The sequence below is a fragment of the Arvicanthis niloticus genome, chromosome 17 (genome assembly GCF_011762505.2).
Source record: "Arvicanthis niloticus isolate mArvNil1 chromosome 17, mArvNil1.pat.X, whole genome shotgun sequence".
NCBI classification, from domain to species: Eukaryota; Metazoa; Chordata; class Mammalia; order Rodentia; family Muridae; genus Arvicanthis; species Arvicanthis niloticus.
In genome coordinates this window covers 11748605-11771389 of record NC_047674.1, presented here as the reverse complement: position 1 = coordinate 11771389, position 22785 = coordinate 11748605, and the positions used below count along the sequence as shown (strand labels likewise).

Sequence of the window (22785 nt, the reverse complement as noted above, 5' to 3'; positions counted from 1 at the left end):
GACAGTCTGGGATACACAGCATGTAAAAGTACTATCAAAAACTAAATTTCTTACTGCAACCCTATATAAATAGACTTTGGAATGCTGCTTTTTATTGGTAAATTTATATTGATAAGTGATTTGATAATATGTTAACTGAAATTGAAAATGGTTGCTGTGGTCTAAAATTAAAAAGAAATTTGACTAAACACACTAAGAACATAAAACAGTTTTTGTTTGTATATTTAGTTTATCAGTTTCTAAGCTACTACAAGACCCATTTATTTGCTGTGTGATAGTTTGTGAATCTTATACACACAAAGGCAAAATGAAGCAAGAAATTCAATAAAACTTTATTATGTGAAACATGTAACTTTCAGACAGTTTTCATAAAACTTTGTTGTTTTCTACCCAATCAGTGAGCTTCTTCTCACCTGTCTCCCTGCAGCCTAAGTGTGATGGGCAGGTCTTACTGACACAAGTGTGGAAGCATTTGAATCTGATTGAATGTGACTACTTTGGTCTGGAGTTCAAGAACGTCCAGTCGTACTGGGTATGTGCTTTTGATTTGCTTTTTGGACCCTGGGTCTGACTATGTTGTAGAGTAATTATGGCATCCACCATAATTACAAAAAGCCTTTTAGGTCATACTATTATGATGTAAACAAGATGTTTGATAAATAATACATTATGCTATTAAAGTACTTGATTTTCACCAATGGGGAACATACCTGCCTTTAAGCCTAAATGCATATCTTTCCTAAACTCATTCTACGCATTAGTACCTGTGCCAAGGAAATCTGAGTTGCCGTGGCAGTCACTCATACATCCTGCTAGATCTGAATTGTGTTTAAGTCAAATTTGAGCCAAGTGGACTGATTTTGCATCATTTTACTTATTAAACAATCTGTGAAAAGTGCAGCTTTTTTTATTTATTTATGGATGTGACTGCTTTAAAAACAAAAAATTGTATCAGTGCTTTAGATCAGAAAGTGTCATTGTTCTGCTCTGTCCAGGGCCTCAGCCCCTGAGGAGTACAATGGGTTTGCTGGAGTTGGTCTGCTCTGGTACCACAGCAGGCATCTTCCACTCGGCAGCATCTCTGAAGTTTGTTGTTTGCCCACAACGGCTCTGCTGAGAATTTAGAGTTATCCAAATGAATGCTATAGAGTTACAGCAAATCAGTGCTGTTCCTGCTTCTTGAAGCAGGCATTGCCGAGCTTCCTGTATAGTTTATTAAGATATGATTCCTGTGTAAGAGGACAATAGAATAAAATAACCTGTCGTAAAATTTCTTAATTATTTGTATTTTGTAGCATACTTACTTACTAAGTGAAGAAATTATTTAATAGTTTATTCTCTTCTGTTAAAAACCCTCTTTAGATTTGGCTTGAACCTATGAAACCCATCATTAGGCAAGTACGAAGTAAGTACCTCATTTAACCCTTTAAAACCTTACACACTTACAGCGCCTGTTCTGGAACAGTAAACTTAGATGTCTTCACAGTCGCTGGCACTGCTTTGTATAGATGGTAACTCGTCACAGTGGATAAACTTGAAGTCATTTAATGGTTGGTTTTAAACTATAAAAACAAGCATAAGGATACTAGATTTAACTCAAATCATTCTAGATAGCTTACCTTAAATTTGAAAGTCATAGGATTTGTTTCTTGGTACCTTAATTTTGGGTTAATATGTAGGACAAAAACAGAAGTTTCTTTCTAGGCTATGAAGAGACATTGAAATGACTCTTTTTTGGGGGAGGGGGGTTGGTTGGGATGTTTTGTTATTGTTTGAGACAGGGTCTCTCTTTGTAGCCTTTGTGTATTTTTATTTTATGTGCATTGGCATTTTGCTTACATGTAATGTCTGTGAGATGGCGTTGGACACTCTGAAATTGGAGTTACAGTTGTGAGCTGCTATGTGGGTGATGGGAATTGAACCCTTTGAAAGAGCAGTCCATGCTTTTAACCAGTGAGCCATCTCTTCAGACCTACAATGCCTCTTTTAAGAAACTTTTTTGGAGGACTAGAGAAATGGCTCTTGCAGGACCAAGGCTTGGTTGGTCCCCAGCATCCATATGGCAGCTTATAACTACCTGCAACCCCAGTGTCAGGCTTCGAATGGCACCAGGCAGGCATGTCGGGCACATACATACATCTTGGTTTGAGGATTGTTTGTTTGCTTGGTTGTGTTTTGGTTACAGGAAGAGGAGCAGGCTCTTTGCACCTATTCCAAGGTGCCCTTGCACTCAACGATCCTCCTGCATCAGCCTCCCAGCTGATGGGATTACCAGCATGGACCATCATGCACAGCATTGACTACACCTTTTTTTAGCAAATCATTAAGGGAAAAGGACACATGGAAGTGACTGTTGTGCTGAGAAGAAAAGGCTGCTCCTTGTCCTAAAAACTATACAGCATGGTCACATTTCAGTGGCCAGACATCAGATCTGACGAAATGATCTTGATGTAATTTATTCTGAAATATAAACAGGAATATATTCTATTTATGTACTTAGTTGTTTTCAAGGCAAAGTCCCTCTTTGTAGCTCAGATTAGTCTTGAACTCATGATGCTCCTGCTTTAGCTTCCTAAGTACTAGAATGCACCACCACTCCTGACCTAAATTTGTTCTTTAAATTGTTGCTGATACTGCTTTTGTTTTTAGGGACAGAGTCTTACTCTGTAACCCAGACTGACCTCAGATTTACTGTGTAGCCTACTGTGTACTGCCTTAGCCTCCCCAGAGCTAAGGATTACAGCCATGAACCACAATACCTGGCTATAACTTAGTTGTTCTTTTTGGGAAGGTCCCATGTAGTCTATGCTGACCTCAGATTTACTGTGTGTACAAGGATGATCTTGAACTCCTGCTCCTTCTGTCTCTCGTCTCCATGCTAGGACTACAGACATACGCTCCACATCTGGCTTTTTATGGGGTCTTAGGATGGACCCTAGTGCCTGTGCATTCTAGACACAAAAATCTATCAACTCATCACAGCCTTTCAACCAATTTTTTTCTTTTTTTCTTTTTAAGGCAGGATCTTAGTATATAACTCCAGATGACCTAGAACTTGATTTGGAGACCAAATTTAAGGCCTTGAATTTGCAGAGATCACCATACCTGGCATTAATTTAAAAGTTTTAATATGCAATTTCCTACTTACTAAATAATGTTCCCAAGTAGTCTCTGCTTAAAGCAAACTATTGAAATTCCCCAATACACATGACTGGTAGTTAAGGACTTATAAATGTGTGTGTAAGAAATCTCTTGATTTTATTATAGAAAGAAAATAAATATAGAGATTAACCTTATCTGTGAAATTTTATTTATTTTGTTTTTTTCAGAGCCAAAGAATGTGGTGCTTCACCTGGCAGTAAAATTTTTCCCACCTGACCCTGGTCAGTTGCAAGAAGAGTACACAAGGTAAAGCACTCCCTCTAGTCAGGGCTTTGTCGGTTCTCTGCTGTGAGTAGTGAGTAGGAAGGAATAAGGCTGTCTTTCTATTTAGGTGTCACCAAGTGTGACTGAACTGTGGTTTTACTACATTTCGTTTATTTATTGTGGAAAATATTATGATACGTTACTTTAGTGATGCAAGTCTATCAAAATTTTTCTTGTATTTAAGATTTAACTTCTGCTGGACCTTACAGCCGAGTTAGTGTACACCTTGAGATCATGTAAGGCTTATCTTCATTTAAGTTAGGATTTTAATTGCTGTGGAAAAACACCACGACCAAAAGCACCTTGCGGAAGAAAATGTTCATTTCAGCTCACAACTCTCAGCTCACACTCCATCACTGAGGGAGTCAGAGCAGCAGCTCAATGAGAAGCCTGTGGGCAGGAACTGAAGTGGGAGAGCACTGCTGAAAGGCTTGCTTCTCAGGCTGGCTCAACCTGTTTTGCAACCCCTTTGGGATGAGCCTACCTCCATTAATCATTAATCAAGAAAATGCACTACAGGCCTGCTCACAGGTATTCTGATGGGGACCATCTTCTCAGTTGAGGGTCCCTCTTCCCATATGACTCTAGCCTGTGTCAAACTGACAAAGCAAGCAAGCAAGCAAACAAAAACAAGCAACATCCTATTCCTACTGTGTACTCAGAAGTTCAACCATATCATAACAACAAACCTTGCCTTGGATTTCAAATGCAATCAGCTTTTACAACCTAAGCTAATTAATAGCATCCGTCTTAAATTATGTACTCTTCCATGCCCCTGACCCAGAATAGTGTCGTGTGCGTGTGTGTTGTGGGAACTATTTGCTAAAAGCAGCCAATAAGCCAGAAGCAATCGTATGAAATAGTCACCATAAATGTTGGCAACAACATATGGATACTGTTTGTCTGAGTGAGTTGGGGTTGATAAAATAACTCCTTTCTGGAAACCTGTTAAAGATTTCTATAAGGAATCTCTCATATCTTTCCTCTGCTGTGTTTTTTGCATATGTCAATAATTCAACAACAACAGACCACCACAGATAGGCCAGTAACCACAAGTGCAGACAGATGGAAGATACAAGGAGAAAAATGGAGAAATCAAATTTGGGCTTGTCTTGTTCAAATTACTACAAAATGGAGTGCTTTGTTTTCATTCCTTAATGCAACATCAACACTTTCTGGTGCCTCTGAGCTTATCTTTAGTGCATTTAACCTACCTGCCTCCCCTTTCCATCCCCCCCCACAAACACACACACACACACACACACACACACACACACACACAAACACACACACAAGAACAGTTAGGACATCTCAGTGTAGGTAAAGGCTGCCAAGCCTACTGACCCAGAGCCCAGAACAGAAGAGAAACAACCCCCACAAGTTGTCTCTACTTTTCACATGCATATTGTATTGCACATTCCCAAATCATTAGATGAGCAAGGATGTGAACAAGTTCTAGATCTTAGCAGATGTTCCTTACAGCGACACAAACACAAAGTAGAACTTGGAGAAGGACTGATACTTTACACTTGAAAATAAAACTTAAGAGTGTTAGAACAATCTCTCCCCCAACCTCCTCTACAAGACAAGGTCTCTTTGTAGCCTGGCTGTCCTGGGACTTACTCTAAACCAGGCCGGCCTCTGCCTCCTAAGTGCTGGGATTAAAGGTGTGAGCCACCACCACCCAGCTTAGGACAATTTCAAACCAGTATTCTTTGGGTGGTTTAGATTTATTCATATGAGTAAAATTTGTCAAAAATCTGCTCACATAAATATTTATCAACAAAAGCCTACATAAGTGGGAGGTGTGTACCATTGAAAGAGAATTTTTTTAAATAGGCCCAAACTAATAATAATAACAGGGCCCTTTCCCTAACCTAAATAGTTAAAAGCACCTGCCAGCAGATTTGGGCCCAGTTAATCAGTTACAGAGGAGGTGGAGTTACAAGACAAAGGCCTGTTAAGAACATCCCAGAAACTGACTGACCAAGGGAGGAACTACACCCTGCCCCCATGGTACAGCCTGCTAGTGTTCAAAAAAGAAAAACAACCAATCCTGTGCACCCTCGAGAAAGTTTGCTTTTTCCCCACCCCACCCATATATAAGCGCTAGACCCCTGAGCCGAGAGGTCAGTCCCTCTATCTCCTATGTGAGATATGGGGATATGGGCTGGCCCAGAGCTCTGATTTAATAAACCACCTCATGTGCTTGCATCAAGATGGTCTCTCGTGTGTCCTTTGGGTGCGTGCTATCCTGTGACTCGAGTGGACTCCCCTTCCGGGGGGTCTTGGACCTTTCACCATCAGTAGTCCTTATGAATAGTGGAATGGAATGAGTAGGAAGGGTATCAGGAATTACCATTGCTTCTCTAATTACAGGCTGCTTTTCTGCAGAAATTATTGGCAGAGTGTTAACAGCAGTCATCTAGATAGTAAAGATAGTAAGACTAGTCATGTAGATAGTAAAAATTTCCTTTCCTAATCTTTTATGCTTATGTGTATTGATTTTTATAATGAGAAATAAAGCAATAACTTTAAATTTGGCTCAAGCCTTATGTGATGATGCACACCTTTAAACCTAGCAGAGACAGGGAGATCCAGGAGTTTAAGACCAATGCTCTGATGTACAGAGCAAGTTCTAGGACTTCCAGGTCTACACAGAGAAACCCTGTCTTGAAAAACTAAAATAAGATAAAAATAAAATAGGCTCAAACCCAAGGGTCAGATGCAGATGAAAGCAGGTAGGAATCTGTCATAGTGGCCAAAATGACTTCTAAGTTGTGACTGGACCAGAGTCATAGGTGGGTCACAGTGAAGCCCTCTTAGAGGCTTCTGGATGCTGGAACATCCAGAAGCTCATGGAATGTCAGTTCTGAGATGTGTGAGCTCAGCTGTTTAGGTTGATGAAGACTGAGCTGCAGTCAGCAAAGCCGTGTTACTGTGAGTAGATGTGAAGCAGTCCTGGGTAACTTACTGAAATTCAAGAAGCACCATGGAGTCTCTTTTTGAAGGGAATCACTTTTAAATCATATTTTCCCAAATTAAACAAAGTACTCTTTAATTTAAGATTCCGAGTCTGAGAATTAGAGTTCAAGTAGGTTTGGGGCAATCTGTTTTATTTTTGCATTGTTGTTGAAAAAAGATTCTTGCCGGGCGGTGGTGGGCATGCCTTTAATCCCAGCACTTGGGAGGCAGAGGCAGGCGGATTTCTGAGTTCGAGGCCAGCCTGGTCTACAGAGTGAGTTCCAGGACAGCCAGGACTATACAAAGAAACCCTGTCTCGAAAAAAAAGAAAAAAGAAAAGAAAAAAGATTCTTATGGGTAAGGATGGCCTTCAACTCACTGTGTAGCTGAGGATGACCCTGAGTTTCTGATCCTCAGCTTCCACTTCCTGACTGTTGGGAGTATACGCTTTGGCCACCACAACCTGTCTATATGTAGCTAGAGATAGAACCCAGGGCTTTGTGAACTTGGTGAGCACTCTCCAACACCCAGCCCTGGGAAGTCATTTTCCACTCTTATTTTCATTCGGAAAATCTTTTCCCATTTAATGTATTTAAAAACTGTATTTGTGGCAAAAGAAGAAAGTTTCCAATGAAGTTATGTAAAATAGAAAACAAAAGTTGCTTGTTCTTGCTCACCTACCCGAGCCCTAAGGGAAGTACTAACTGCAGAAATCTCTCCACACTTTCAGTGCACACGGCAGAGCTGACTGTGAGGAGAGTGTGTGGCGAAGCAGTATCAGTGGAGGCTGTTCTCCCCGTGTAGCCACCCAAGGCTCTCGGTGCTCTCGAGGAGAATCTCGCTTTTTCTATTGAAATATCTCAAAGAAACATCATTGTTGACATGCCCTGTGAACTCTGGGGATACTGCTGTGGAAAAGCGTAAATTCTAAGAGAATGTAGACACTCCTTTTAGCTGTGAGTTACTAAAATAGGAAGAATACAGAGGTTAGCATGGGGTCTGCACAAGGGTGGTGTGAAAGTTCACAAAGCACTCCATTTTTTTTTTCAAAAAAGAAAGAATAGTAATTTTAAATGTAGTAATGTAATTTTTTAAAATTTAAAATATAAATTTTAAAAATGTAGTAATATAGACATTAATTTCTGTGTACCACATGTGTGCCTGGTGGCCACCTAATCATCACGTCCCCTGGAACTGAAGTCACAGTTCTAAGCCACCATGTGGGTGCAGGGACTTGAACCTTGGTCTTCTAAAAACAGCAGCAAGTTCTCTTCTCTTAACTACTGAGTCGTCTCTCCATTCTCAAATCTAGTAAAACTTTAATAACTTGTACCAACGTGTTAATTTCTGGAAGACAGGAAGTTTGTATTGTTCACCATGTTTTGTAGCTCCCAGAGCAATACTGAGAAAGAACCTATTGAAGGGATAAATCATCACTTACTGAAAGGATAAATGAAGATATATTTTCCTATTTATTTATTTAGAGACAGGGCCTACTATTATGTAGTTCTGGCTGTCCTGGAACTCACTATTCAAACCAGGCTGACTTTGAACTCACAGAGATACACCTGTCTCTGCCTCTGGAGTGCTGGGACTAAAGGTGTGTGCCATCATGCTTGGCCTCAGAATGCTTTCAGATTCCCTTCTGTATTTACATTTTCACTAGTGGTATTTTAAAGTTCTCATGTCTTATATCCTAACCAAGACAAAAAATTATCAATCTGCTTAAAAGTATTTGAAACTGTCTTAATTGTGTATTTTTGTTCTTTCATCCAAAACTGGAAGTGCAGTTTTATAATATGAATTTATGAACTCCTAGTTAAAGGTATTGCCTTGGAGAGTGTGATTGTGTGGGTCAGTGGTATGCCTGAGAAGGCTAATTTCTCTATCCTATTGTCAGACAGAAGTCCTTCTGTGTGCTGGGCACTTTGTGTGTGCTCTGACGTGCATGGCTCAGTGTGCTGAAGAGATTTGTATTCTGACCTTTGGTGTCTGCTTGTTTTGTGAAAGGGCTTTTGTGACGTTGCCTGCTCTTGGAGGGAGAGCCCTGCATTTTGCTCAGTGTTGAGTGCTACTGCTTCCCAGAGCTGTGTGCTCTCTTATAGAGGCATGTCTGTATTATGTCCAGAGAACTTTGGAGTTGATCTGCTCTTGCTTCAAACCTCGTTCTAGGTACCTGTTTGCCTTGCAACTCAAGAGAGACCTCCTGGAGGGACGCCTGACCTGCGTGTCCACCACTGCGGCCCTTCTCATATCTCACCTTCTGCAGTGTTAGTATCTTCACATGGAGGGAAGCCTGGACAGGCCGGGTCCCAGGCTCAGGCGCTGCAGAGCTGCCGTTAGTTGATGTGCTCATGAGTAATTGACACGCCTGGTCGTTAAAGAAATGGCATTTTCTTAGATATGTTCTGGATAGGAGGAAAGTTAACCTTTGTAATGTACAAGAGCTCTGCCTATAGACTCAAGGCCAAAGTCTGTAGTTACATTCATTCTTTAAAGTTGTCTGCTGCTGCCTGTGCTTCTCCTTTCCCTTCCCAGTGCTGGGAGAGAACTTGCACATGCTAGGCAGGCATTCTGCCACTGAACCACAAACCTAGCCCTTGGATGTTGTGTTGGTTTTGTTTATGTTTTTAAGCAACTCAGCCTGGCCTTGAACTTACTGTGTGCCCCAGACTGACCTCTGCCTCCATGCCCCATCTACCCTTATCTAATTTAACAGCAATACGTATCCAACCCAAGTCAGGCTATAAATCATATTCTCAGCATACCCAGAAAAGGGCCTCCAGAGAGAGAGTTACAGTCCATGCTGTCTAAACATTAACAGTAAAGGGAAGAGAACGCAGTTCTTTAGTATCTTTTATGAAACAAAAGATGATAAAGATATAAAAACTAAACCTACCTCAGAAATAAACTGTGAGAAGTATAGTAAGAGATTCCAAGACATGGGTGCGTGCTTACAGGACTTACGAAGTTATCGGCCATAGGGATGGGAAGGGAAGGGTCCACATTGTTTCTAGACTGTGATGAGGCCATATCACAGTGTGTTTACTATGTGCAGGCAAAACATTCATATACATAAAATAAAATAAATCTTTTAAAAATTCAGAAAATTAGGAAGTTTTTGAAAAGTTGAAAAGCCCTGAAGGGAGAAAAAAAGATTTAGCATGCATTTTTCGAAAGCAGAATAATGATTCTGGTCATAGTATCCGTGAGACAATTTATGTGTAAACTGATTTTTAAAAATAATAAACCAGGGCTAGAGAGATGACTCAGAGGTTGAGAGCACTTGCTGTTCATGCATCCTCAGGCTGTTCCCAGCTCACACATGGTGGCTCACATCAATCTGCAACTCAGTCCCAGAAATACAGTGCTTTCTTCTGACTTCTTACGTTCTACATGCACATGGTGCATATACGTGGTACATCACATGCAAGCAAAACACTCACATCAAATGTTTAAAAGAATTGTTTAAAAAATAAAATAAAAACAGTAAGTCATTATACTCAGGGTTCACTATAAACACTCATCAGAATTTTTGATCTTCAGGAGTTGGAGGGAAAATCCCAAACCTTTTCTGTGTTTACCTTTGAACAGCATATTTGGAAAAATAAAATATAAAACATTTGCACTCGCAGATGCTTACTGTTTATTTCAAACCCAAGTGACAACTTTCATTGTGTCTTTTCAGCGGAAATAGGAGATTATGATGAAACCCTGGATCGAGAACACCTCAAAGCCAATGAATACTTGCCCAACCAGGAGAAATGTCTGGAGAAGATACTAGACTTTCATCAGAGGCACACGTAAGTCGGGAGTGAGGTGGTGTAGTTGTAGCTGCATTAAAGATGGTTAATCAGGAGCTGCCGTTCAGGCCTCTGCAGATTTGAGCTGAAGCAACAGTGGCTGTGCTCTGATCTCAGAACATACAACAGCCCAGGGTGGCTCCAACACAGTAAGGAGGGGAATCCCACAATCAGGGGCCAGACATTGGGCTTGGGGGAGCCTTTCTTTGCTCCAGACGTGACTTCCTGTGAGTATCTCTTTCCTACAGGCTGCTTAATGTGATGTTGGCCACATTCTCTTCTGTTTTCTGGGGATGTAACGTGGGCTATGGACACATGGCATGTTACCTGTTAGGAGACCTATATGTGGATAAACCCAGTTGTTTTGCATTGATAATAAAGATACCAGTATCATTTATGACATTTCCTCTAACTTACTGTTTGGTAGCTAGATGTGTTTGCATATAAGTTCAAGTAAATTATAAAACTGACCATTTAGTGAATTTAAATGAAACATCCTACCCTTTACATGCATAGAAGTGAACCATCTGCCTTCTAAAAACAAAAATTTTCCACATTACTTTGTTGGCTGCTTTATCTGTTTTCCTGACTCATTTTCTAATACACTTTGACTCTTTTTTAAAAAGGCAAGTGTTTTGATATGTTAAAATGTCCTTCTTTATAGGGGCCAGACTCCTGCAGAGTCAGATTTCCAGGTGCTTGAGATTGCAAGAAAGTTGGAAATGTATGGCATCAGGTTTCACATGGCTTCTGACAGAGAAGGGACCAAGATTAATCTGGCAGTTTCTCACATGGGTGTCCTGGTGTTCCAGGTAGGTGAACGGGTGGGCAGGGGAGGCCAGAGCAGGCCATCATCCTAGTGCACGGTGAGTCAATACAGTTGATTGTTGCTGTGTTGGTTGGTAGATTTCTGTTGTGATGAGTGAGTGTTGTATGTGGCAGAGAATATTAGCATGTAATCTGATCTGACCTCTTACAATGAAGAAGCTGCCTTCTTGTCCCTCTCTGCCACTGTAAAACTCTTCTCACTGTCCTGGAACTCATGAGCCCCCAACTACCTCCAGGACTGACCATTGCCCAAGGGATCCAATCCCTTCTCAGTGTTTATTCTAAAGTTGAACCAGAGTCACCCCCTAGGATCTTAAACTGGGGTTCAGGATCTTGTTTGAAGGGCTGTGGACATTCTAGGGTCACAACTCAGCCGGGCTGTGAGAGCTTTTGATGACAGGGAGCTCAGTTAGATACAGGGAGCCTGATAACCAAAGTCTGGCTTTTCTGTATGAAGAGCAGTTGCAGCCCAGCTGGCAGACCCAGGGAAAGCAGTACAGGGGTCTCCCCTCCATGGTATACATCAGAGGTTAGAAACAAGGCACCTCCCTGAAAATGTAGACTCTCAGTTCCCCCCCACCCCCCCCCCCCCACACACACATACACATGTCAGCCCCTAGGAATGCTGGCCAGATTGACAGGAAACTGAAGGCTACTCTGAAAAGCCTGACTACCAGGCACCCATAGGTACCTGCAGCACCAGCACTAGTGTGGAAGCTTCTCCAAGAAGCTGAGTATTAGGATGGCACAAAGAACCCCATTTGTCCTTAACCTGGATTCACCTTTGTCAATACTTGAGTGCACTCAGACCCTGCTTCTACCACAGTGTCTTCTGAAGCACGAAGCACAGGAGAGTAAGTGGTGGTACTGCTGCCAGCTGTCTGCAGCAGCTCACTGTGATTTGTCTCATGCTTTAGCAGGGGCATGATTTTGCCCACTGAAGATAGTTCTGTGATTGTATGATGTTTGGAATTCTGGGGACTTTTTAGAGGGTATGTAAATACTAAAACCCCACTAGGGAAGTTGTTGGTGGATTGTTGGTTGCAGTTTGTAAAGTAATTGTGCACAAAGAAGAGACCACAACAAGAAATTAGATATCTTGACAGCAAAGATCAAATTTGCCCCAAGGAACTCAATGCCCCCATCAGCAGGAAGTAGGCTCATGATACCGTTGTCCCATGACTTTATTCAGGGAGTTCTTTCCTTTCCCCTTTATCCTTTCTCTCTCCTATCTAGTGTTATGAGGCTGAACGGGTGGAAGAAAAGGGGTGGGGAAGGGTGAAAGAAAGAACACCACAAAGTAGCTAAAAAACCAGCAGCAAAGAGGCATCTACCCTCATCCCTCAGACCTTTATATGCATTCCCTACAGATACGGTGTTTCTTTACATTATCACAGTACACTTACCACTGACACCAGTAATACAGTTATCCCAACTGTCAGGGAGCTGTGTCAGGGGATCACAAGTTCAAGGCCAGTCAGGGCAACAAAGCAAGCCTCAAAAGAAAAGAAATTAGCATGACAGCAGGATGGTTCATTATGTAAGCTTGCTTACTGTCAAACCTGATGACCTGAGTTCGATCCTAGAACCCACATGGAAGAAGAAGATAACTGACTTCTACAACTTGCCCCCTTACCTCCACATAGGTGTCATGGCATGTGTGCACCCATGCACACACACACATACACATGTGCATGCACACATACAAACAGTCACAAAATAAATAATAAGTTTTAATATTTAAAAATTACAAGATCAGAAATTAAAGTGAGATCATTTTATTAATAAAATGTGAGTTGTTTTGTCAGGCCCAGTGGTGATACTCTTTTATAACTGTGTTCCTCCAGGACGGAATCTAGTCGGAGGCCAGATGTGTCATTTCCCTATCGCATCTTCAGTCTCAGTCCGTTGAGTCTGGACTGTTTACTATGGTCTTCCCTTTTTCATTATGTTTTATGACATTGACATTGAAGAGTTTCTCTCTTTTACTTCTAATAATACGGCCCCCATTGTGGCTTATTGGATGTCTTCTGTGATTAGGTTCAGGTGACATGTTCCCAGCTGAACCCCTATCACATCCTTTCAGGGCTTCACACCCAGAGGCACAGACAGACAGACATGTGTCCTTACTACTGGTGGATTAAACATCTGTGTGCACTCTGATACTCTTTACTTCAGAGTTAGTATTCTGTGTCTCTTATCTGAGACATACTTTATAATCATGTAGTCATCCATATCTCTTCCGATTTTTTTCCTAATTTAGCATTCACTGACTGTCACCGAGTCCTAACCCATAAATTCGCAATCCTGGCACTTTAAATGCATGCAAGTGAGCAAAGAGTCACAGGCACCTGAGGAAGTCTGTACCCCAAGTACAGGTTCTAAATGGTTTTAGAAGAAAGAGATGGACAGACAGAATAAAACCTTAGGAGGACGATGTGGCTTGTCACCTACCAGAGTCTAGCAAGCAGGAAAGTCTGTTGTGACCATGAGAAGCAAGAATGATCATCAGAAATATAAAATTTTTCTTTTGTAATTTCTACTCTACTCTTATTTGTAGCAATAAAATCCTAGAAAACAACAATCTACAGTTTGTTTAAATAAGTTAAAAGCTTCTGTACAGTAGGATAGCTGCACAGTGGGATAGCTGTACAGTGGGATAGCTGTACTGTGGGATAGCTGTACTGTGGGATAGCTGTACTGTGGGATAGCTGTACTGTGAGATAGCTGTACTGTGGGATAGCTGTACAGTGGGATAGCTGTACTGTGGGATAGCTGTACAGTGGGATAGCTGTACTGTGGGATAGCTGTACTGTGGGATAGCTGTACTGTGGGATAGCTGTACTGTGAGATAGCTGCACAGTGGGATAGCTGTACTGCGGGATAGCTGTACTGTGGGATAGCTGTACTGTGGGATATCTGCACAGTGGATAGCTGTACTGTGAGATAGCTGTACTGTGGGATAGCTGTACTGCGGGATAGCTGTACTGCGGGATAGCTGCACAGTGGGATAGCTGTACTGTGGGATAGCTGTACTGTGGGATAGCTGTACTGTGGGATAGCTGTACTGTGAGATAGCTGTACTGTGGGATAGCTGTACTGCAGGATAGCTGTACTGCGGGATAGCTGTACTGTGAGATAGCTGTACTGTGGGATAGCTGTACTGTGGGATAGCTGTACTGTGAGATAGCTGCACAGTGGGATAGCTGCACAGTGGGATAGCTGCATAGTGGAGAAGGATGCGCTCCAGCTAGATGCTCATTTGGAGAAAAATTCAAAACTCTATATAGTATTCTGTTATCTGTGGGGAAATCACATGCACAAGCATACACACACACATTAAATTAGTGATTTTACAGGTCCTACAAAAGGTAATTGCAGCCTACAGGCTCTCAGTCAAGAATGAGAGGGAAGTTTTAATGTGGACTCATGCTGCTACTTCAGGCTCTGAGTCTTACTAGCCTCTTCCTATTACAGAGAAAACAGCAGTTCCTAAAAACAAACCAGAGGGCTTGAGAAAAGCAAAGGTAGAACAATAGTTATAAGTCTAGAAACAGGATTAGGCTTGCAGAATGGCTCAGCTGATAGGGGCACCTGCAGCCAAGCCCGATGACCCTCGTTCAGTTCTCAGGACCCACATGAAAGGAGAGAACCAATGCCCACAAGGTGTCCTCTGACCTCCACACCTGCACTGTGGCATGTGGGTGTGTATACATACACAAAAAAATAATTATGTGTAATTTTAAAACAAAGACAAAGTTGAATAAGATTGGCACTGTTGAGCTGGGCATGGTAGCCCGCACCTGTCTATAATATTCCAGAGACAGGCAGGAGGAAGACTGAGGAAGCTCAAAGCTAGTTTGGTTTACCTAAAGAGTTCCAAGCCAGGCCGGGCGGTGGTGGTGCACGCCTTTAATCCCAGCACTTGGGAGGCAGAGGCAGGCGGATTTCTGAGTTCGAGGCTAGCCTGGTCTACAGAGTGAGTTCCAGGACAGCCAGGACTACAGAGAAACCCTGTCTCGAAAAACCAAAAAAAAAAAAAAAAAGAGTTCCAGGCCAGCCTGAACTACACAATGAAACTCTCAAAAACAAACAAAAAAAAAATGTGAGGAGGCAGGCGAGATTGCCTAGTGCCTAAGAGTACACACTGGGGCTCAGTGGTCACAGCACTCTGCTCTTCCAGAGGTCCTGAGTTTGATCTTAGTACTTGAATTGAATGTTGTCTCACAGGTACCTGTAACTGCCGCTCCAGGGGAAAGACAGCTCTGGCCTCTGTGGACACTTGCACTCCTGCATGTGTGTCCACACACGTGCGCACACAAACACACACACACACACAAATACACATAATTTAAAAATAATAAAAATAAATACAATTTTCAAAGTGCATACTGTTCTTGCAGAGGACCCAAGTTTGTAAGAAAACTGTATCAAAGAAATTTAAATCACAATGCAAAATAAATAGTATATTTGATGTTGGCATTTGGATTCAGAGCTACTAGAGGTGAAATGGTGACATGTCACTTGAATTGCTGGGTTGCTTATCAAGGATGTAACCTAAGTTGATACAAATGTACCACTGTGTGTCTGTTTCTGATATTTCAGGGTACAACCAAAATCAATACTTTCAACTGGTCCAAGGTCCGTAAACTAAGCTTCAAGAGGAAAAGGTTTCTCATCAAACTCCACCCTGAGGTCCATGTAAGTATTATTTTGAAACTTTTAATATTGTTATGCGATTTAATCCAACAAAAAAGGTTTTTTTTTTTTTTTAAAGCATTTGGTATAAATCGGCATACATCTGTCTTCTCACCACTCCAGACACAGAGGCAGGAAGATCATTGCCCCTCTGGAGTAGCTGTCAGGCTCTGCCCTGAGGGTTTCCCATTCAGCGGGCTTGGGCTGGAGACATGGCTCAACAGTGAAGAGCATGGCCTGGGTTGACCAGGGTTTAATTCACAGCTCACAACTGTCTGTAACTCCAGTTCCAGGGGTCTGACACCCTCACACAGACACACTTGCAGGCAAAAAACACCAAGGCATTTGATATTTTTTAAAAAATTTTTTAAAGAAATACAAAAAGAAACTGTGTACTGTGATCATTGGGGAAATCAGCACTTCAAATAAATTGTTCAAATGGTTTTCTTTGTTCAAAGGAAGTTAGGAAGCAGTGGATCAGCTAAGCAACAGCAAGGCTGGAGCTGGGGATGCCGCCTGGGTGGGCTTAAGGACACTCCAGTGCCAGGAGTCTCAGCCTTGGCCCAGCTCAGAGTGGCTCTCAGCCCCTGAGAAGCTTAAGACATATGGGCCTTTGTCCAATCCTATGCTCCTGTGCAGTGTGGGCAGTAGAGACTTGAAAGCATGTGTCTATGCTTGGTTGGTGGGTTGGTTGTTTTTGTTGTTACGTTGGTTTTGGGTTTTGGATTGTACAGACTGTGTACTCTGACTCCTGATTCTCCTGCCTCAGACTCCCCAGTGCTGTGCTTATGGCCCCAGGCTAACAGACCCCATTAAAGAAGGGATCTGCTGTTTAGTATTTCAGTAGTTCTCTACTCACTATGGATGAAAAGATGCAAATTGAAGGCTTCCTTTTTCTCTGTGAGTAACAGGTGTTTCTTGGAAGGTAGAAGAGAAACGCTGCAGTTTACAAAAGCAACTATTGGGATGGCATGTATTCACTTATCATTTAAATCCAGAAGCACCTAAAACTTTAAGACTAAGTAGAAGAATCTGGAAAGTGATTTGGTAATAAATACCAGAAGGGTTAAAATACATGTGGTCTTAGAGCCCAGAATTTCATTTCTAGGACAGCAGTGGCTTTCTCGTGTTGTTGTGAGCCTGAAAACTGTAATTTGTAATTATCTTAAGGCATGTGACACCGTGCCTTAACTTATTTTTTTATTTTGAAACTGGCTGTTGTATGATCTGCTTCTGGACTTGCTTTTTCTTCTCCAGTATGCTATTATTGGGTTTGCTTCCTCAACTTTTGTGTTTTATTCCAGGGACCTTACCAGGACACATTAGAGTTCTTGTTGGGTAGCAGAGATGAATGTAAGAACTTCTGGAAGATATGTGTGGAGTACCATACCTTTTTTAGACTCTCTGACCAGCCTAAGCCAAAGGCAAAAGCTGTCTTCTTCAGCCGGGGCTCCTCCTTCAGATACAGGTAGGGCTGGCTTCAGGTGCAGGGACAGCTGACCACTGGGGGGAGGAAAGAGGTAGTGAGGGAGGGAAGTACCATAGGCTAAGCAGATGATTGTATTTAAGAGTATTTCTTGAGAAGGAAAATACATAGAAGAAAAAGATCAAATAAATATTTAAATTATGAGAAAATAGGCTTAACAAAACTACCTAGAAAATTGGCCATACTTACTGTAAAGTGTTACTGAGTTATTTACATTGGGCAGTCTTGCTTCTGTTCTTAACTCTGAGGAGTAGTGCTCCGAGTTACCGCTCTGTTTTAACTGAGTCTCTATTTGTAGTGGAAGAACTCAGAAACAACTAGTAGACTATGTCAAAGACGGTGGCATGAAGAGAATTCCATATGAGAGGTAAACACGGTGGCATTAAATAAAATGTCTGCCTTTAAAATTTCTATTTTATTTAAAATTTTATATGTATGTGTATTTTACCTGCATTCGTGTCTGTATACCACATGTGTGCAGTGCCACCACTGCCTGGTTTGTTTTTGTTTTTAAAATGGGTTTGTAATGTCTTCATGGAGATAATTGTGCTCATACACAGATAATCAATTTGTAGTTTCTCAACTGTGTAGTTCATGTGTATGTGATGGCTTTACATGGTGTCTTAGCTTTCTCCTCTTGCTGTGATAAAACACCAGCTGGAGGGAGGGAGGAGGGGCTGATTTGATTTACAGTTCCTGATTTCAGTCCATCATATTGGGGAGTCAAAGCAGCAGGTGCTGGGAGCAGCGTGCCTGCGCTCAGCTCAAGCCATAAAGTCAGGAACCTCTCCCAGGGAGGGGTCCATTCACAGTGGGAGGTTAACACAGGCAGCATAATTCCCACAGACATGCCCAGAAGCTAAATGATCCCTCACAGGCTTGTCCCCTAAGTGATTCCAGGTCCTGACCATTGACAGTTAACTCTAACCTTGATAGTGTGGTAAGCAACCTTTAAATTCATGTGGAAAAATTATATCCCTTTTGGGTTTCTTTTTCATTTTAATTACTGGTTGCTTTTCTTCTGCCCATTTCTAGCTTTCCACCCTGTCTCGGTCATATTCTTATGTGAGCTTTCTTCATGGATGCAATACAGACTTGAGGTTTTAGCAAGAGGCATTGTGAGTGGGATGACGGGGATGACGGCAGACAGGAAGATGAGGAGGTTAAGTCTCACAGCTTGTTCTCTGTTTTGCAGACGGCACAGTAAGACTCGGACCTCTCTTCATGCTCTGACTGTAGATCTGCCTAAACAGGTTCGTCTTTTCTGGTTGAAACCATAAGCAGTACTAATTACCAGGATATACTCTTCTAGAAAGTCCTCTGCTGTGCTGTGAGAAGGCTCACATGACTTAATGCACATTTCTGACTTCATGGTGAAACCCTAGATGACGAGACAGCCATGAACTCTGTACCATGAATCATAGCATGGTGCAGTCGCTAGGGAGCCAGGTGTGCAGGTGACTCCTAAATACACTGCAGCCTCTCCAAGTGGACCAACGACATCAGTGGTTGGACACAGTATAAAACTATGTTGTTGTGAGGTGTGAAGGAATAGTAGGAGACCCTGGGACATTCTGAAAGTGCTAGAGTGGACCCAAGGATGAGGGAGGAGAGGTTTACTGCTGGGTGAGAAAATACTCAGGGGCAGGGAAGTAATCATACCATGGTTCCTCATTAAGAAGTTGGTTAGAGCCGGATAGTGGTGGCGCATGCCTTTAATCCCAGCACTTGGGAGACAAAGGCAGGTGGATTTCTGAGTTTGAGACCAGCCTGGTCTACAGAGTGAGTTCTAGGACAGCCAGATCTACATAGAGACACCCTGTCTCAAAAAACAAAAAAACAAAAACAACAACAACAACAAAAAAAAAAAAAAAAAAAAGATGTTGGTTAGAATAAAATACACCCACATAGAATTGAGTCTTTCCAGGGCAATACACCTTGGGGGCATGTGTGTGTGTGTGTGTGTGTGTGTGTGTGTGTGTGTACAGCATGGGGAAAAAAAGCAAGTGATGTTGTAGGGCACCTAGTAACTAGTCTTGTAGAAATATAATAGCTGGTTATGATTTAAAAGTAATCTATTTTCCAATGGCTATCATATTGCCTGGTTTTAGTTTTGTTTTGTTTGAGACAGTGTCTCCGATGTAGCTCGGGTGGCCTTGAACTCCTGAGCCTCCTGCCCCAGCCTCCCAAGTGTTGAAATTCTAGGTGTCACTCACCATGATTGGCATATTGCTTTTTCTTAATCACTCAACCACATTTCTTTATTTTCTCTGGATTTTAAAATAAATTTGATAACTAAAAGCTTACATGTACATTTTTAGACTATTTATCCTTTAAAATTCAGTTAAAAGGTGGGGATACCCAAGCACTAAGACACAGGGCCCAAAAGATGCTCTTGGAAACTGTGCTTAATATAAACAGTAGACCACCCTCAAAAGTGAGCCAACTGCACACAGGAACTATCCACACGAGACAGGGCAGCACAAGGAAAGTTACAGAGTGATTCCGGAGAGCTGGACTCAGGCTTGAGTGTGGGAGTTAATATGCAAATATGAAGTGGTAAAGGCAGACCTGCAACACAGATTAATCATTTATGGCACAGCATACTGGCATGGAGCACCTGATATCTCACTGGGACACCCCTGCCAGATGTTCTCCTATGAGGAACCTGTGCACATCTGTGCACACCTTTGCTTTAGTAACAGTTATAATCTAGCCAAACCCATCAGACGGAAAGCTATTTCCTGCTTCAGACGGAAAGCTGTTTCCTGCTTTTACTTTCAATAGCTTTTAAACCCTTTTAGGACATTCAGGACCTTTTACCACTTACCATGCTGTGATGTGATACAAACACACACACAACACCCCAAGGTGTGTTGCCCTGGAAAGACTCAGTTCTAAGTGGGTGTATTTCATTCTAACCAACTTCTTAATGAGGAACCATGGTATGATTACTTCCCTGCCCCTGAGTATTTTCTCACCCAGCAGTAAACCTCTCCTCTCTCATCCTTGGGTTCACTCTAGCACTTTCAGAACGTCCCAGGGCTCTTACACCACTGATGTTGGCCAGCGGCACCCTAATCAGTGATTCTAGCCTTCATTGCACTCAGGAGTGGGCTGCTATATGTACCCACTCCTTAGTGATCCTAAGTCTCTAACACTCAAGATCACAGACGATAAGTGTCTGCTTGTCACCTGGTGTCTCAGCACAGTGGAGGCCAAGGGTGAGTAGGGAGATGAATGCCCACTGTATCTGCTCCTAGACTTAGGATGACTAGGGCTTCCACAAAACTCTTGTCCGCATGTCATTCGGTTCTCTGTGATAGCTTCTCCTCCTTACTATGACATGTTGTGCCACAAGAGCAGGGAGAACGTAAAGGTGTTAGAAGCAGAAAACAAGATGAGGTTGTTACCTTGGGTCGGGTTGCATACTGTACATTTCTAAGGCAGGCATGATTGCACATGTCTATAATCCCAGAGTCTGAGACTAGCCAAGACTACAGTGAGAATGTCTCCAAACAAAAAACAGCCTCACTTAGAAAGGGAAAATCTATTCATGTACCCCTTCCAGGAAAGTTGTAAGAAGATACAGATATTGGAAGTATCTATACTTCCCAATTGGCTTTACAATTTGTAAGTGTGGTATAATTTTATATGTTCCTTTTTTTCTTTTCTTTTCTTAATTTTGACCCCCCAGAGCATCTCATTCACCGATGGCTTGAGAACTTCTGCCTCCCTGTCTTCAGCAAATGTCTCCTTTTATCCACCCCCTACTTCTTCTTTGTCCCCTCCTGGTCTGCCCAATTTGAAGGACAGCAGCAGCTCCCTTGTGGATCCCCAGGCTCCCCACATGAAGAGCACAGCAGCAGAGAGGAGCAGCAGACCGTCATCATCTGAAGGCCCCGGCACACAGTCGGCTCATCTCTCTGGACCCCCTGTGCTCCAGCCTGGTCCAGGTGCTGGGTTTTGTGGTGTTGTGAACAGCCATGGTTCTGCCTGTCCCAGAGGACAGAGTCTCAGTGCTTTAGACATTAACAAACGGAAGACCAGTAGGGGACTCAAAGCTATCTGTAGAAATGACAGTAGTGAGGATGAGTTTTCTGCAGGCTCCTTCTTGCCTAGTGGGGAGTACCAGGGTGGCCAGCAGTGCCTCAGAGGGATCCCTGTTTTCACATTGACAAACGCACAGCTGCAGGTGTCTGAAGAGTTCATAGATGATGACCCAGCAGACATCTCTTTCTTTGCTGGAGGTTCTGAGGCATTTTCTTTCCCATACAGCTCTTTAGTTCTTCAGGAGTCCCTGTTACCTGTCCAGTCCACTGGATCCCCTGCCTTATGTGGTCCAGAGTCTGCCCAGTCCAGCCCAGACAGATACTCTACTGAAGCAGTGGACATGAGTGTAGAAGATGATTTTGAGTTTGGGGAAGGAAGTGATTTCAATGGCAATGTACATCCCTCAGACACCTCAGAGCTGTTTGAGGTGAAGGCACAGGCTAGTCTGATGCAGAGCCTGTTGAGTCCTTCGGAAACTAGCTCACTTAGGAACAACCAGTCTGAGAACAGCTCCCTCAATAACATGCCGCTGCATGGTGGGTTTTCTCTGCATACATCCAGCTCAGCCAATCAGTCTGAGGCCAGCTCCATGGTCAACTTCCCAGCCTACTCGGTCCGCTCCGAGTCCAGCTCAGCCTTCCAGTTCTCTGACATTATTGACCAGTTAGAGCAGCTTAGCTACCCACCCACAACAGCTGAAGACTCCAGCAGCACAGACTCAGACTCATGGGACTCTGAGGCTGAGGTGCCTCTAGACATGAACCTCTTCTTCAGCAACCCTTTTGCACAGTCGAGTGGGGAGAGAGTCCCTTTCAGTTTCCAGCCCAATTTAAAGAGTTCCACTCCAGGAAAGCAGACAGATAAAAACCCATCCTGACCCCCACTCCCAAAATTCCTTTATAAAGAGATGCTTACCCCATTGGTGTAGAGATCAGAGTACTTTGCTTCAGACATAGAAACTGAATAAGTTCGTACTAGAGGGTCAGGATTTTTCTAATTACTGGTAGAATATACTATTTGAATGTCAAGGAATAAAGCTCTTCTGTGAGGGATGCTAACACTCACATCCACTCTAAGATGGAGGAGCATTTCCAGCCATTTCCCGTAGTGACAGATGAGTCGGCCTCTGCAGCATTGGCTTTTTCTGACACCTGCTTTGAATTCAAGTAAAGACTGGTGCTACACATTTCAAATACTCTGCAGTTCTGATTCCTGTCCATCTGTAGGAGGCTGTTATTCTGATCCCTGTCCGTTTGTAGGAGACTGTGTGTTATGCCCCTTGATGCTGCTTTTAAAATGACTCAGGCTTCCCATGATCAGTTAGCATATAGGTCTTGTTTATACAACCAGCACAGTGTATGAAATCCCTGCAGAATGTTTTGACAGCATCCTAACCCCAAGAAGGACAGTGGAGACTGTAGTCTCCTGCATGTCAAGGTGGCTCCGGGACTTTGCTGATACCTCTCCCTGCTACTTACTTGAGACCAAGGCCATGCTGTGTTTAGAGTGGGCTTGCAGAGGGCATTG

General features: G+C 42.6%; 1 protein-coding gene and 1 non-coding gene across 3 annotated transcripts in view; both read left to right on the top strand.

Moving 5' to 3' along the window:
• Positions 1-22785, top strand: part of Farp2 (FERM, ARH/RhoGEF and pleckstrin domain protein 2) — a 107595-nt gene that overhangs the window by 44839 nt on the left and 39971 nt on the right. For both annotated transcript variants that reach the window (XM_034521347.3, XM_034521346.2), the window contains exons 3-13: positions 428-532; positions 1363-1405; positions 3330-3408; positions 8563-8660; positions 10079-10193; positions 10858-11005; positions 15627-15722; positions 17024-17187; positions 17504-17572; positions 18401-18458; positions 20903-21161. In XM_034521347.3, coding sequence (XP_034377238.1) covers positions 428-532; positions 1363-1405; positions 3330-3408; positions 8563-8660; positions 10079-10193; positions 10858-11005; positions 15627-15722; positions 17024-17187; positions 17504-17572; positions 18401-18458; positions 20903-21161 — 1234 coding nt within the window. The remainder of the gene's footprint in view (positions 1-427; positions 533-1362; positions 1406-3329; positions 3409-8562; positions 8661-10078; positions 10194-10857; positions 11006-15626; positions 15723-17023; positions 17188-17503; positions 17573-18400; positions 18459-20902; positions 21162-22785) is intronic.
• LOC117722817 (U6 spliceosomal RNA) lies at positions 7333-7434 on the top strand. The gene has a single exon (XR_004608585.1). It is a non-coding gene; the product is annotated as a U6 spliceosomal RNA (small nuclear RNA).